Source organism: Mandrillus leucophaeus, unplaced genomic scaffold (genome assembly GCF_000951045.1).
Source record: "Mandrillus leucophaeus isolate KB7577 unplaced genomic scaffold, Mleu.le_1.0 Scaffold8, whole genome shotgun sequence".
Taxonomy (NCBI): Eukaryota; Metazoa; Chordata; class Mammalia; order Primates; family Cercopithecidae; genus Mandrillus; species Mandrillus leucophaeus.
Window position 1 is genome coordinate 622,892 of NW_012108696.1, and position 14,070 is coordinate 636,961.

The window sequence follows — 14,070 nt, forward strand, 5'->3', positions numbered from 1 at the left end:
GTAGCTGGGACTACAGGCACTCACCAACACACCTGGCTATTTTTTGCATTTTTTTTTTTTTGTAGAGACAGGGTTCCCTGTGTTGCTCAGGCTAGTCTTAAACTCCTGGGCTCAAGGGATCCTCCTGCCTCTGCTTCCCAAAGTGCTGGGATGGCAGGTGTGAGCCACCACACCCAGCTGGCTCTATGTCCCTTCCCAACATTTTAGTCCCAGACAGCACTCCGGAGGGGACTGGCAGGCTCCTCATTTTGCAGAGGGAAACCCCGAGGCTCAGAGAGGTGATGTCACCCGCTCCAGGTCACCCCCGCAGCAAGCAGGTGCACAGGGACACAGAACCACGTGGCCGTTCCCAGCGGCCCCACTCAGGGCACCTCGCTCTCTTTGTTTTATGGGACATCTGCGATGTCCTAAGCTGGGTTATTTCCCCTCCCCGGCAACACTGAGATCTGGGCTGCCCCGGCCATCAGTTGACAAGTGGGGAAACTGAGGCCCAAAGGTCCCACAGCAAGGAAGGGGCAGAGCCCTGAGCTTATGCCCAGTGCTTCCTGGGCCTCTCCCCATCGCTGTGGCCTGCATCGATAAACGTTTCGCAGCCTCTGAAGTCCCAAGGAGGATGCCTCAGAACAGGCCTGGCCCCTGGGCTGGAGCGGGGTTCCTGAGGTTCCCAGCTGTAACCTCATTGCTGGACCGAGGCAAGGGCCAGGGGGCCCAAGGGAAGGGCCAGAGGGGCCGGGGGCATGGAAGGTTCAGGCTTATTGCTGCAGCCTGCAAGGTGGTCCCAGGCTGGGTGCTTCCGCAGAGGGAGGACACAAAACAGGAACCCAGGCGGGCAGGGTCTCTCCCGAAGGTGCCCTTGGCCCCTGGCCACCACCCTGGGATGTTCCTCCTCCTCCTGTGCTTCCTCCCCCTCCTCCTCCTCCTCCCCGGCCTTTCCAGCTTCCTGTCTAGACAGTCCCCAATTAGCCGCTCATTAAGGGGGTTAAGCTGATTAGAGCAGTTCTCCCTTCCTCTGGCAGCCTTGGGGCCTTTTCTCCGGGCAGTGCTCAGCCAGCCCCCCACCCTGAGGCTCACAAAGGCCTGGGGTGGATCCTGCCAGGCAAGACCCCCACAGCACGCCTCCAGGCCCCACATTCCAGCCTCTAGGCTCTGCCCGCTTGGGGCCTGGGCCAGGAGTGCCCTTTCTCCTGGCCGCCTCCCCCTGAGGCCTCCCTGCTTACCCCGCTGCGTGGGATGGAGGGAAGGCGTCTTCAAGCAGCCCCCCGGTGCTTTGTTTTTGCTGCTGGTGTAGCCTCCATTTGAAGGTGACACAGGCCCCATCCACAGGCGGTTACTACACAGGGCAGGGCAGGCAGCCCCCATCCATTCTTCTCCTCTGTCACCCCGGGCTTCCCCCATCCCTTTTTTTTTTTGAGTCAGAATCTCGCTGTGTTGCCCAGGCCAGAGTGCAGTGGCGTGATCTCGGCTCACTGCAACCTCTGCCTTCCAGATTCAAGCGATTCTCCTGCCTCAGCCTTGCAAATAGCTGGGACTGGGACTACAGGCACCCACCACCACGCCCAGCTAACTTGTGTATTTTCAGTAGAGACGGAGTTTCACCATGTTGGCCAGGCTGGTCTCGAACTTCTGACCTCAAGTGATCCTCCCACCTCGGCCTCCCATAGTGCTGGGATGACAGGCGTGAGCCACCGAGCCCAGCCTGCCCATCCCTTTTGGAGCGTGGCCTGGGGAGGGACAGAGTTGGGTTCCAACTCCACCTCCACCCACGCTTGGTTCTATTGCTTTAGGTGAGTGACTTCTCCCATCAGGCCTCAGCCTCCACATCTGTGAAATGGGTGCAGCTCCTGTAACCTCTGCACAGGGCAGCTATGAGGACCACATAATGCGAGGAGGCTGGTGCCTTCACAGAAGGTCCTCACCCAGGGCAGTGCTGCCCCACCCCCAGGGACACTGGCCGGTGTCTGGGGACATCTGTGGTTGTCACAACTGGGGGTGCTCTTGACATGGAGTGGGTGGAGGCCAGGGACGCTGCTCAGCACCCAGCAGTGCCCAGTACAGCCCCTCCCCAGAGAATGAGCCGGCCCCAATGTCTGCAGTGCTGAGGCTGAGAAACCTGTGTTAATTAATGTGAAAAAAAAACTGAGGCTGGGCACGGTGGCTCATGCCTGTAATCTCAGCACTTTGGGAGGCCAAGGCTGGAGGATCACTTGAGCCCAAGAGTTTAAGAACACAGGGAAACCCTGTCTCTACAAAAAAATACCAAATGAGCTGCACGTGGTGGTGTGTGCCTGTGGTCCCAGCTACTGGAGAGGCTGAGGTTGGGAGGATCTCTTGAGCCCACAAGATCAAAGCTACAGTGAGCTATGATTACCCCACTGCACTCCAGCCTGGGCAACAGAGCGAGACCCTGTCTTAAAAAAAAAAGTCTGCCCTCTACTCACACCAGAATAAACTCTCAGTGGGGCAGACGGTGTAAACCAGGGGACCCCCAGCTCCTGGGACTCACCTCCTCTCTCCCTCCCACTCAGGGTGTGGATTTCAACATGTGCAGCCTCCTGTGACCTCAGCAGGGCCGAGGATCATGGGACGCAGAGTCTCTTGGGGGTCCATGGAATCCTCTAAGCCAGGGGGTTTTACCTAGGGGTGATCCTGCCCCCAGTGGACACTGGGTGACATCTGAGGACATTTGTGGTTGTCACGACTGCAGGGTGGTCCTAGCATGGAGGGTGGGTCCAGGGACACCTGAGAGGCCAGGGACACCGCTCAGCACCCTGCAGTGCCCAGGATGGCCCCACCCCAGAGAACGATCCGGTCCCAAATGTCCACAGAGCCCAGAGGAGGCCTTGGTGCACTGTCAACGCCCAGTGGTCACCGCTGTCCTCAGCAGATTCATGACCTGCGTCGGTGCCTCTGTCCACTCCACGCGCCCTGTGTAGGGCCCCCTCCTGACCCCAGACCCTAGAGGCCCAGCAAGAGTGGGCCTTGGCCCCCTGGGGGAGCAGGCATTTCAGTGGGAGATGGGCTTGTCGAGCACACAGATGGCTGCCCCGACAGGGGTGATGAGGACCTTTCATTAAATACAGAGAGGAGGTCAGATGGGCGTGTGTGTTAAACAGACATGAAGAAGCTCTGACGGGGGAGCCCGCGGGCCTGCGTGCTCCCTACAGTCAGTATTCTCAGACGGGGCATGCAGGATGCGGGGCGGGGCATACGGATGTGTTCCCTGAGAGGAAAGAGGGCCACTGAGATGGGTGGGGGACGCACAGGCCCGCTGGCTGAACAGGGAGGTCCCACCGGGGTCCCAGGCATGCCTGCTGAACAGACGGAGGATGCTTGGAGGCAGGGTGCAGAGTCAGTGTCTGCAGAGCCTGCCGGGAGCATGCTGGGTTATTCTTTCTCGCAGTGCCTGGGCTGCGCTCCCCCCTCCTTCCTGCCCTGCCCTGGCTCCCGCTGGCCCCATCTCAGGAAGCTCTAGCGGTGTCTGCAGGGATGTGGCGGCGGGGGGTGGAGTCTGAGCCAGACTATTTCCATCCAGGACAAGCTGTTCTAGGAAATCCTCCTAAGTGAGCGTCTGACAACCCTAACCTCATTCCCGCCGTGGCCCGCGCCTGCAGGGAGCTGCCAGGCCCTACACACACTCATACACGCTTGCACACACACGTGCATGCTCATTCATATATGCACGCACCTGTGCAAGACATGCACACATATGTATGCGTGATACTTGCACACACGTGTACATGTGCGTGCATGCATGCACGCACACATAGACATGAACATGCAGGTGCGGGCATACACGTGTGCATGTATTCACATGCACAGTGCACACGCATGTGCGCATTCACATGCATAGACATGCACAGACATGCACGCATGCATACACGTATGTGCGCACACAGGCTTGCACACATACACAGACATGAACGTGCATGTGCAGGCATACACATACAGGCAACATGCAGGCATGCACACGTGCACAAACGCTCACATGTGTACACACACGTACACAGACATGCACGCATACATGCATCTATGCACATGCGTGCAGGCATACACACATACATGCATGCATATGTATGTATTCACATGCACACGTGCACAGGCATACATACCCACACATTTATGCCGACAGGACCAGCCCGGCCTCCCTGCCTCCAGGCCACTCTCATTCCTGCCACATCCTCCTGCCCTAGAAAAGCCCGGGCCTGGCTGCTGGGGCCCAGCTTGGTCACAGACTTCATGGCATCCCACTGGGCAGTGGGGCCTCTCTGGATGACTCAGCCTCCATGCCCAGGGCCTCAGGAGTGTTCCCCCATGAGTGTTCACAGACTGGGCATGAGTGGAGGCGTCATCCTTCCTGCCCCCCGTGTGGGTGTCCTGGGTGCCAGTCTCCTCCAGAGCCGGGTGTTCCCGGGTCCCCGCAAACTGCTGACCTGCTTCTGGGATGTGTCCCGGCGACACCTTCACTCCTCACAGCATGATGTGTGCAGGGCCGTGGGACAGCTGGTTTCATAGCGACAAAAGCAGATGAAGAGCTGCGTGTCCCCCCTGGCTGGGTCTTGGATCTGGGCTCCCTCTGGGCTGCAGCCATCAGAGAGGACAGAAGTTCCCTGAGTGGTAACCCCATTCGGGGAAGGATACAGCGATGCTGGGAGGACAGAGGAGGTGGGGACAGGGCTGGGGAGGGGCTGTGCCACACAGATGCCTGGAGGTACCTGTGGAACCATCAGCAGGAGACCCAAAACACGGTGACACCCTCACCGTTTCTCATCAGGGCATCCCCCGGGGACACTAGGTCACATTTGGGGACATCCATGGTTGTCACTGCTGAGGGGTGCTCCTGGCGTGGAGTGGGTGAAGGCCAAGGATGCTGCTCAGCACCCTGCAGTGCCCAGGACAGCCCTCCACAGAGACCGATCTGGCTCGCATCAGCAGTGTCGAGACTGAGAAATCCTGTGCGGATTATTTGGAAAATACTGAGTTATGTCACTGCTCACACCAGACACCAGGAGAAGCTCCTGACAGGGCAGATGGTAGAAACCAGGGGGACCCCAGCTCCTGGGATTCACCTCCTCTCTCCCTCCTCACTCGGTGTGGATTTCAGTGTGTGCAGCCTCCTGGGACCTCAGCAGGGCAGAGGATCATGGGACACAGTCTCATGGAGGGTCCATGGGATCCCCTAACCCAGAGGGTCTCACCCACAGGTGATTCTTCCCCAGGGTACTTTTGGTGATGTCTGGGGACATCTGTGGTTGTTACAACTGGGGGGTGCTCCTGGCATGAAGTGGGTGGTGGCCAGGGACACTGCTCAGCACCCTGCAGTGCCTAGGAGAGCCCCACCCCAGAAAGCGATCCGGCCCCAGTGTCCGCAGTGCCCACCTGAGACACCCTGGAGGTAAGGAACTCCAAGGGCCAGGTCGAAGGGACGCTAAACTCATCACCCTGTTTGGATGGTCTCAGTAGATATGTTTTACCTTCAAAGAAATGTAAAAATCCTTTCTAAAACTGTGGCTCTCCAGGGCACACCTCCCTGAGATTCCATTTCCAGGGATAGGGTAGGGCCCAGGACACTGCATTTTTCAGGCGAGATGTGATCCTTAGCCCTCACTTGAAAAAGCTTCCCTGGGGCCAGGTGCTATGGCTCACGCCTGTAATCCCAGCACTTTGAGAGACCAAGGCAAGGGGATCGCTTGAGGCCAGGAGTTTGAGACCAGCCTGGGCAACATAGCAAGACCTCATCTCTAAAAAAAATATTTCCTGGGCATGATGGTGCATGGCTGCGGTCCCACCTACCTGGGAGGCTGAGGTGGGAGGATCACTTAAGCCCAGGAGGTTGAGGCTACAGTGAGTTGTGATCGTGCCCCTGCACTCCAGCCTGGGTGACAAATAAATTGACCGGACGCAGTGGCTTGTGCCTGTCATCCCAGCACTTTGGGAGGCCAAGGTGGGCGGATCACCTGAGGCCAGGAGTTTGAGACCAGCCTGGCCAACATGGTGAAACCCCTGTCTACTAAAAATACAAAAATGACCCAGGCGTGGTGGCGGGCGCCTGTAATCCCAGCTACTCGGGAGGCTGAGGCAGGAGAATTGCTTGAACCTGGGAGGCGGAGCTTGCAGTGATCCAAGATCACGCCATTGCACTCCAGACGGGGTGACAGAGCAGGACTCTATCTCAAAAAAAAAAAAAAGACACCGTCCCGGAAGGCCAGGCATGTCCGCGCCAGAGCCAGGACTCCACCCCAGCCTTCTGGAAATACCCAAAATGGCCCTCTTTGGGACTCTGTGTTCCCACTTCATTTTAAAGACAGGGTGCAAGTGTCAAGGGGCACCCTGACATCTCCCCACTCACCCCAAATAGCAGCAGCAGTGGCTCCTCCAGTAACTAACATTTTTCGAGCTGGGTGGCTGACGTTCCCTCGGAAAGCTGGGCTGAAGGCATCCTCAGAGAATGCCCTGATGCCCAGGGATCCGGGACGGCCGTGGGCTTCACCCACACAGGCACCCCTGGCGCAGTCGTTACAGCTGCCACTCCCACACTGCTCCCGATGGAAATTCCAGAGCTTTACAGAATCCCCTGTTTTATGAAAAGCGGTGGATGTGGTGGCTCACCCCAGGTTGCACAGCCCCATGGCCAGCCGGGGTTTGAACCGTGGACCACCTGCTTCCCCCACACCCAGGGGCTTTCCAGGGGGGTGCCTGGAGCGGAAGGGAAGCAGTGTTTGGTGGGTGAGCCTACCTGAGTCCATCCATCAGTTTTTGGTTGGTTTGCTTGCTTGTTTGTTTTTGAGACAGAGTTTCACAGTTTCGTTCTTGTTGCCTGGGCTGGAGTGCAATGGCGCAATCTCGGCCCACTGTAGCCTCTGCCTCCTCAGTTCAAGCGATTCTCCTGCCTCAGCCTCCCGCGTAGCTGGAATTACAGGTGCCCACCATCACACCCGGCTAATTTTTGTATTTTTAGTGGAGACGGGGTTTCACCATGTTGGCCAGGGTGGTTTCGAACTCCTGACCTCGTGATCCGCTCACCTCAGCCTCCCAAAGTGCTGGGATTACAGGCGTGAGCCACCGCGCCCGGCTATCCATCTGTTTTTTCTGTGTTTGAGACAGAGTCTGGCTCTGTAGCCCTGGCTGGAGTGTAATGGCGTGATCTGGGCTCACTGCAACCTCCGCCTCCCAGGTTCAAGCAATTTTCCTGCCTCAGCCTCCCAAGTAGCTGGGATTACAGGCACCCGCCACCACGCCCACCTAATTTTGTATTTTTAGTGGAGACAGGGTTTCACCATGTTGGCCAGGCTGATCTTGAACTCCTGGCCTCAAGTGATCTGCCCACCTCAGCCTCCCAAAGCACTGGGATTACAAGCGTGAGCCCCCGTGCCCGGCCTCCATCTATTTCTTCATTTGTTGATTCACTGAGGAAGGTGTGAGGGGCTGAGCTACTAAGCTGGGGGCTGCCGCGGCTTCTGTCCCAGGCAGCCTGGGAGGTAGTAAGGCCCCTGTCTGCAGAGTGACGCCAGCAAGGCACTGCAGAGGGTGGATGCACCTCACTTCAGATCCCGGGAGGCTCCATTCCTTCCTCCCGTGTGGATGAAGGAAGGCAGAGCTGAGCTGGGGCTTGTCCGCGCGCACTTAGCCAGTCAGGGTCTAACTGGGCTTCGGATCTGACTGTCTCTGCCCTCCCTGCGCCTTCTCTAGGGCTCGGGTGACTTCTAGGTGATGGGGCAGTCCTGAGCCTTCCCATTTCTCTGGAAGGAGAGTAGGCAACAGGTGGGAGCGAGGCCCAGGGGCACGTGCTGGTACCCAGCTCTCCATCCCCTGGCCGTGCCACCTTGGCCAGCCCCTTCTCTGCTCTGAGCCTCCGTTTACTCCTCCGTGTACTGGGCTCACAGCCTCTCCCCTTCAGGATTCTGGGAGAAGAGAAGGCAGGGTGATGAGGCTTCCTATCCCTTTGGAGGCTGGCTTTGGGGAAGGTCCAGGGCTCCTGGGATGTGACCAGCCTGTGACTCTCTCATCCCATCCCCTCCACAGGCATCTCGTCCCCGGTGAAGAAGACAGAGATGGACAAGTCACCATTCAACAGCCCGTCCCCCCAGGACTCTCCCCGCCTCTCCAGCTTCACCCAGCACCACCGGCCTGTCATCGCCGTGCACAGCGGTGAGCACCATGGGCCCCTGGCAGGGAGGGGCAGCGGGCCCTGCGCTCAGGCCTCTCACAGCCAGAGAAGTCCCACTGGATGTCTGACCATGAGTCGTATTGCTGTAGCCTTCTAGGTGGGCAGAAAACCACAGAGGTGCCGTAGTGGACAGCGCCCAGGGCCTTGTCCCAGCCCAGCTGAGAGGTTGGACTCAGTCTCTTTGGGCCTCAGTTTCCCCCTTTGTATAAGAAGAGGCTGCAACCCGGGGCTTACCCTTCACCTCACTCCCCTCATCCCCTGTCTCAATCTAATCCCCGCATTCCAACCCCAGACACTGAAGGACAGGCAGGATCAGAAGCTGCCAACGAGGCCCGGCGCAGTGGCTCACGCCTGTCATCCCAGCACTTTGGGAGGCCAAGGCAGGTGGATCACGAGGTCAGGGGTTCGAGACCAGCCTGTCCAACGTGGTGAAACCCCGTCTCTACTAAAAATACAAAAATTAGCCAGGCATAGTGGCACACACCTGTAGTCCCAGCTACTTGGGAGGCTGAGGCAGGAGAACTGCTTGAACCCGGGAGGCGGAGGTTGCAGTGAGCGGAGATCGTGCCACTACACTCCAACCTGGGTGACAGAGTAAGATTCCATCTCAAAAAAAAAAAAAAAAAGGCTAGGCTCTGTGGCTCACGACTGTAATCCCAGCACCTTGGTAGCCCGAGGCAGGTGGATCACAAGGTCAGGAGTTCGAGACCAGCCTGTCCAACATGGTGAAACCCCATGTCTACCAAAAATACAAAAATTAGCCGAGCATGGTGGTGTGCACCTGTAGTCCGAGCTACTTGGGAGGCTGAGGCAGGAGAATCACTTGAACCCAGGAGGCAGAGGTTGCAGCGAGCCGAGGTCACGCCATTGCTCTCCAGCCTGGGCAACAGAGCAAGACCCTGTCTCAAAAAAAAAAAAAAAAAACAAGGCCAGGCACGGTGGCTAACGCCTGTAATCCCAGCACTTTGGGAGGCCTAGGCGGGTGGATCAAGTGGTCAGGAGATGGAGACCATCCTGCCTAACACAGTGAAACCCCATCTCTACTAAAAATACAAAAAATTAGCTGAGTGTGGTTGGTGGGTGCCTGTAGTCCCAGCTACTCGGGAGGCTGAGGCAGGAGAATGGCGTGAACCCGGGAGGCGGAGCTTGCAGTGAGCTGAGATCCCGCCACTGCACTCCAGCCTGGGTGACAGAGCGAGACTCTGTCTTAGAAAAAAAGAGAGAGAGACATCTCCACCTCGGCCAGGCACGGTGGTTCACGCCTCTAATCTCAGCACTTTGGGATGCCAAGAAAGGCAGATCACCTGAGATCAGGAGTTCAAGAACAGCCTGGACAACATGGTGAAACCTTGTCTCTACTAAAATATGAAAATTAGCTTGATGTGGTGATGCATGCCTGTGATCCCAGCTACTCAGGAGGCTGAGGCCCAAGAATTTCTTGAACCTGGGAGGCAGAGGCTGCAGTGAGCCAAGATCGTGCGCACTGAACTCCAGCCTGGGCAACAGAGCAAGACTCTAATCTCAAAAAAACAAAACAAAACAAACAAAAAATCACCTCCCATGGTTGCCATTGGGATTAAGCGGGACCAATTGTAGGAAGCCTCAAATATTGCTTACTACCCCACGTTCTAGTGATAAAATATTTAGTTCTTTACGCAGTCATGCACACAGAGAGGCAGACCCAAATCAAAGCAGTCATTTGGCCCAGGGGTCAGCAAACGCCAGCCCCCCGGCTGCCTGTTCTTATGAATAAAGTTTTATTGGCACACAGCCACGACCACATCTTTGTATATGTCCCGTGGCAGCTCCCACCCTGCCTCGGCAGAGCTGAGTAATTACAGCAGAGACCACGTGGCCAAAAGCCAAAAATATTTACTATCTGGCCAGAGGCTAGGGAGACGGGGGAGTGACTGCTATAAATAGTGAAAATACTAAAAATCACTGAACTCTTTAGAAAGAGGAAAAGGCAGGCATCACAATAGAATATGACTCAGCCATGAAAAGGCACGAGGCTCTGACACAGGCCACCTTGAGGACGTCACGCTCAGTGAGAGAAGCCAGACACAAAAGGCCACACAGCGTGTGATCCCATTTCTATGAAATGTCCAGGACAGACCCAGCCACAGAGGCAGGAAGGGGATGTGTGGGTGCTGGGGCTGGGGGAGGGGGTGAGGAGTGATGGCTGATGGAGACGGGGTTTACATGCTGGATTTAGGCCGGGCACAGTGGCTCATGCCTGTAATCCCAGCACTTTGGGAGGCTGAGGCAGGTGGATTGCTTGAGTCCAGGAGTTGTGAGACCAGCTTGGACAACATGATGAAACCTCATCTCTACTAAAAATACAAAAAATTAGCCAGGTGTGGTGGCACATGTCCCTGCTACTCGGGAGGCTGAGGCAGGAGGATCACCTGAAGTCAGAAGGTTGAGGCTGCAGTGAGCCATGATCATGCCTCTGCGCTCCAGCCTGGGTGACAAAGCGAGATTCTATCTCTTAAAAAAAAAAAATCACTATTCAGCCATTTGCAGAAAGAGCTTACCAAACCCAGGTTTATAGTATAGACCATGGAGCCAGATGGGCTGCGTTCAAATTCCGGGACTGCCACCTGATACCGTGTGGCCTCAGGCAGGTGACACATCCCCTGAAGGCCACCCTGTCATCCTCTGTTAAAAAAAAAAAAAAGATGGGGCCGGGCGCGGTGGCTCACACCTGTAATCCCAGCACTTTGGGAGGCCGAAGTGGGCAGATCACCAGAGGTCAGGAGTTCGAGACCAGCCTGGCCAACACAGTGAAACCCCATCTCTACTAAAAATACAAAAGTTAGCCGGGCGTGGTGGTGTGCACCTGTAATCCCAGCTACTGGGGAGACTGAAGCATAATTGCTTAAACCCAGGAGGTGGAGGCTGCAGTGAGCTGAGGTCATACCACTGCACTCCAGCCTGGGCGACAGAGCAAGACTGTCTCAAAAAAAAGAGAAAAAACCCGGGCTTGGTGGCTTACACCTGTAATCCCCGCACTTTGGGAGGCCGAGGAGGGAGGATTGCTTGAGCCTAGGAGTTCAAGACCCGTCTGGGCAACATAGCAAGACCTCTACATCTACAAAACTAAAAGATTAAATTAAAACACAGGATAATATCACAGCCCCATTGGGGTTGCCGTGGGAGTCAGGGAATTTGAGTGTAAATGTGGTCAGTGCGGCTGGGGTTTTTTTTGGTTGTTATTAAACGCAATGAGATGCAGGCAGGAATCACACCCGCAGACACACAGTTACACGGTCACAGAGCACAGACCAGCTGGAGCCCCCAAGTAACCCCCGCTTCCCACTGTCTCCGCAGGGATCGCCCGGAGCCCCCACCCGTCCTCCGCTCTGCATTTCCCTACGACGTCCATCCTGCCCCAGACGGCCTCCACCTACTTCCCCCACACGGCCATCCGCTACCCACCTCATCTCAACCCCCAGGACCCGCTCAAAGATCTTGTCTCGCTGGCCTGCGACCCAGCCAGCCAGCAACCTGGACCGGTGAGTCGGGCGGGGCGCATTCGGGCCTCTCCTGGCAGCTCCGGGTGACCTCCTGGGGGCCACGTGCTCACACAAAGGCACAACTTCTGCTCTGAAGGGTCTTGGGGACTCGGCTCTGAAGTCCCCTCCTCTGTCGTGCTGGGAAGCTGCTGGATTGGGTCAGAATTGAGATGCTTTCGGATGCCAGGGTTTCAGACACGTCACGTCGCACCCTGTGGGGTCTGGGTAGCACCCACAGGTCCCAGCAACTGCGTGAGTGGTACTCGTGTTAACAGAAGGCAGGGAGGGACTGGGCATAGCGGCTCAGGCCTGTGATCCCAGCGCTTTAGGAGGCCAAGGTGGGAGGATTGCATAAGCCCAGAGTTCAAGGCCAGCCTGGGCGCATAGCGTGACCCTGTTTCTACAAAAAAATAATACTTCAAAATTAGCCAGGCATGGTGGCGGGCGCCTGTAGTCCCAGCTACTCAGGAGGCTGAGGTGGGAGGATCGCTTGAACCTGGGAATTCGAGGCTGCAGTGAGCTCTGATTGTGCCACTGCACCCCAGCCTGGGTGACAGCGAGACCCTGTCTCAAAAAGGAAAAAAGATTTGGGGCAGGGGGCAGGAAGAAATTGATTGCAAAAAACCCACCAAACTCAGTTCAAGCGAGATAGCGTTTGCCAGACTCCACAGGAAGCTTTGGGTGTTCAGAGCTTTTCGGACTTTGGAACCACGGGCCGGGCCGTGGATGATGGTGGATGATGGCGTGCTCGTAATGAATTAGGAAAAACACAGAGACCCTGCTGTTAGGAGGCAGTGGCACTGTTTGGAAGGAACTCAGTCGAGTTGGCGTGCAGGGGATTTACAGAGGAGATGCAGTGAGTGTGGCCCCAGCAGTGCCGGGCTTTGAATGACACCAGTAAGCGGGCGTCCCTAGGCCCCTCCACCTCTGGCCGTCCTCAGACCCACCAAACCCGCCATGGTCACACCCACGCTCTGGCTCCCCCAGCCTGCCATCCCGCCCGGGGCCGTGCACAGAGCCGGGGGCGGCCGGCGCCAGCAGCCCGAGGTAGAGGGGGAGCCCACCCCTTAACCACGTGTCTCTCTGTTCCCCCAGTTAAATGGAAGTGGTCAGCTCAAAATGCCCAGCCACTGCCTTTCTGCTCAGATGCTGGCACCTCCGCCCCCGGGGCTGCCACGGCTGGCGCTCCCCCCTGCCACCAAACCCGCCACCACCTCCGAGGGAGGAGCCACGTCGCCGACCTCGCCTTGTAAGCACGCGGGAAGTGGTGCCCTGGTGGGGCGGATGTCCGCAGGGGGGCCTGTCCCCTCCCCAGCCCCACTGCCAGGTCAGAGGTCAGGCCCGACCCTGCGGGGCCTGGCGAGTTTGGTGGGTCTCCGGAAAACAGCCTGGGGCCACATGGTTGGGCCCATGTGGGGCTGAGGCAGCCTTAGGGGCTGACCGGACCAAGCCACGGGCCAGGGTGAGAGTCCAGGGTCTGTCCCCTTCGCCGAGTCGCCTGGGGGACCCCGGTGCCCACCATGGGCCATCAGAAACGCTCCCTGGTGTGTCAAGCAGCTGACAGTGGACATGGATCTCACAGTGGTGGCCCAAGGGCCAGACTCCACCCCCAGACTGGTCTTTTGTGGAAAAGGAGAACAGTTGTTATCATTTTAAAATCAGGACGTTTTACATAAACATTTCCAGAGTTCTGGCTTCTTGGGGAGGAAGGAGCTACGCCAGGCGCAGTTCCTTTGGGTGATCTGGACTGGACCACACCTTTAAATGGGACCCTCTTTGCCTGTCCACCTGACCCAGAAGCCCCTGGGTTGCTGGCCACTGCACCTTCTAGACTTTTCCGCCCTCTGGATATGGTTCTGGGTGGCCACTGGATGGCCCCTTGGTCCTGGCATCCTCGTCCTGAGGTCCACCCCGTTCGTCCACAGTGGCTCTATCCCCAGACTGTCCCATGACCCCCATGCAGGCTTGAGTGGGTCACCCACCCTCACAGGGCGCCAGACATCTCAGAACCCAGAGACCTCTCCCCATGGACTCCATCTGCCCCTCACCCCCCTTTTTGAGCATCTCTGTCCCTCACTCTCCAAATGAGACTCCCCCACCCCACCCAAGCAGTTGGTGGCCGTGGTTCCTTCTGTGCGCCCTCAGCTCCTCTTCCCCCTGCCCCGGCGTTCCTCCCCCTGGCCCCACTGCCTGCCAGAACCCGGGCTGCCTGCCCATAAAAACCGGCTTCTTTGGCAGGGCGCAGTGGCTCAAGCCTGTAATCCCAGCACTTTGGGAGGCCGAGACGGGCGGATCACGAGGTCGGGAGATCGAGACCATCCTGGCTAACACGGTGAAACCCCGTCTCTACTAAAAAATACAAAAAAAACTAGCCGGGCGAGGTGGCGG

At 57.4% G+C, this 14,070-nt stretch overlaps 1 protein-coding gene across 1 annotated transcript in view; it reads left to right on the top strand.

Moving 5' to 3' along the window:
- NFIC (nuclear factor I/C (CCAAT-binding transcription factor)) overlaps positions 1-14,070 on the top strand; it is a 116,616-nt gene that overhangs the window by 93,589 nt on the left and 8,957 nt on the right. Inside the window, exons 8-10 of the mRNA XM_011967450.1 lie at positions 8,013-8,145; positions 11,498-11,682; positions 12,778-12,931. Of these exons, the coding sequence (XP_011822840.1) occupies positions 8,013-8,145; positions 11,498-11,682; positions 12,778-12,931 (472 nt within the window). The remainder of the gene's footprint in view (positions 1-8,012; positions 8,146-11,497; positions 11,683-12,777; positions 12,932-14,070) is intronic.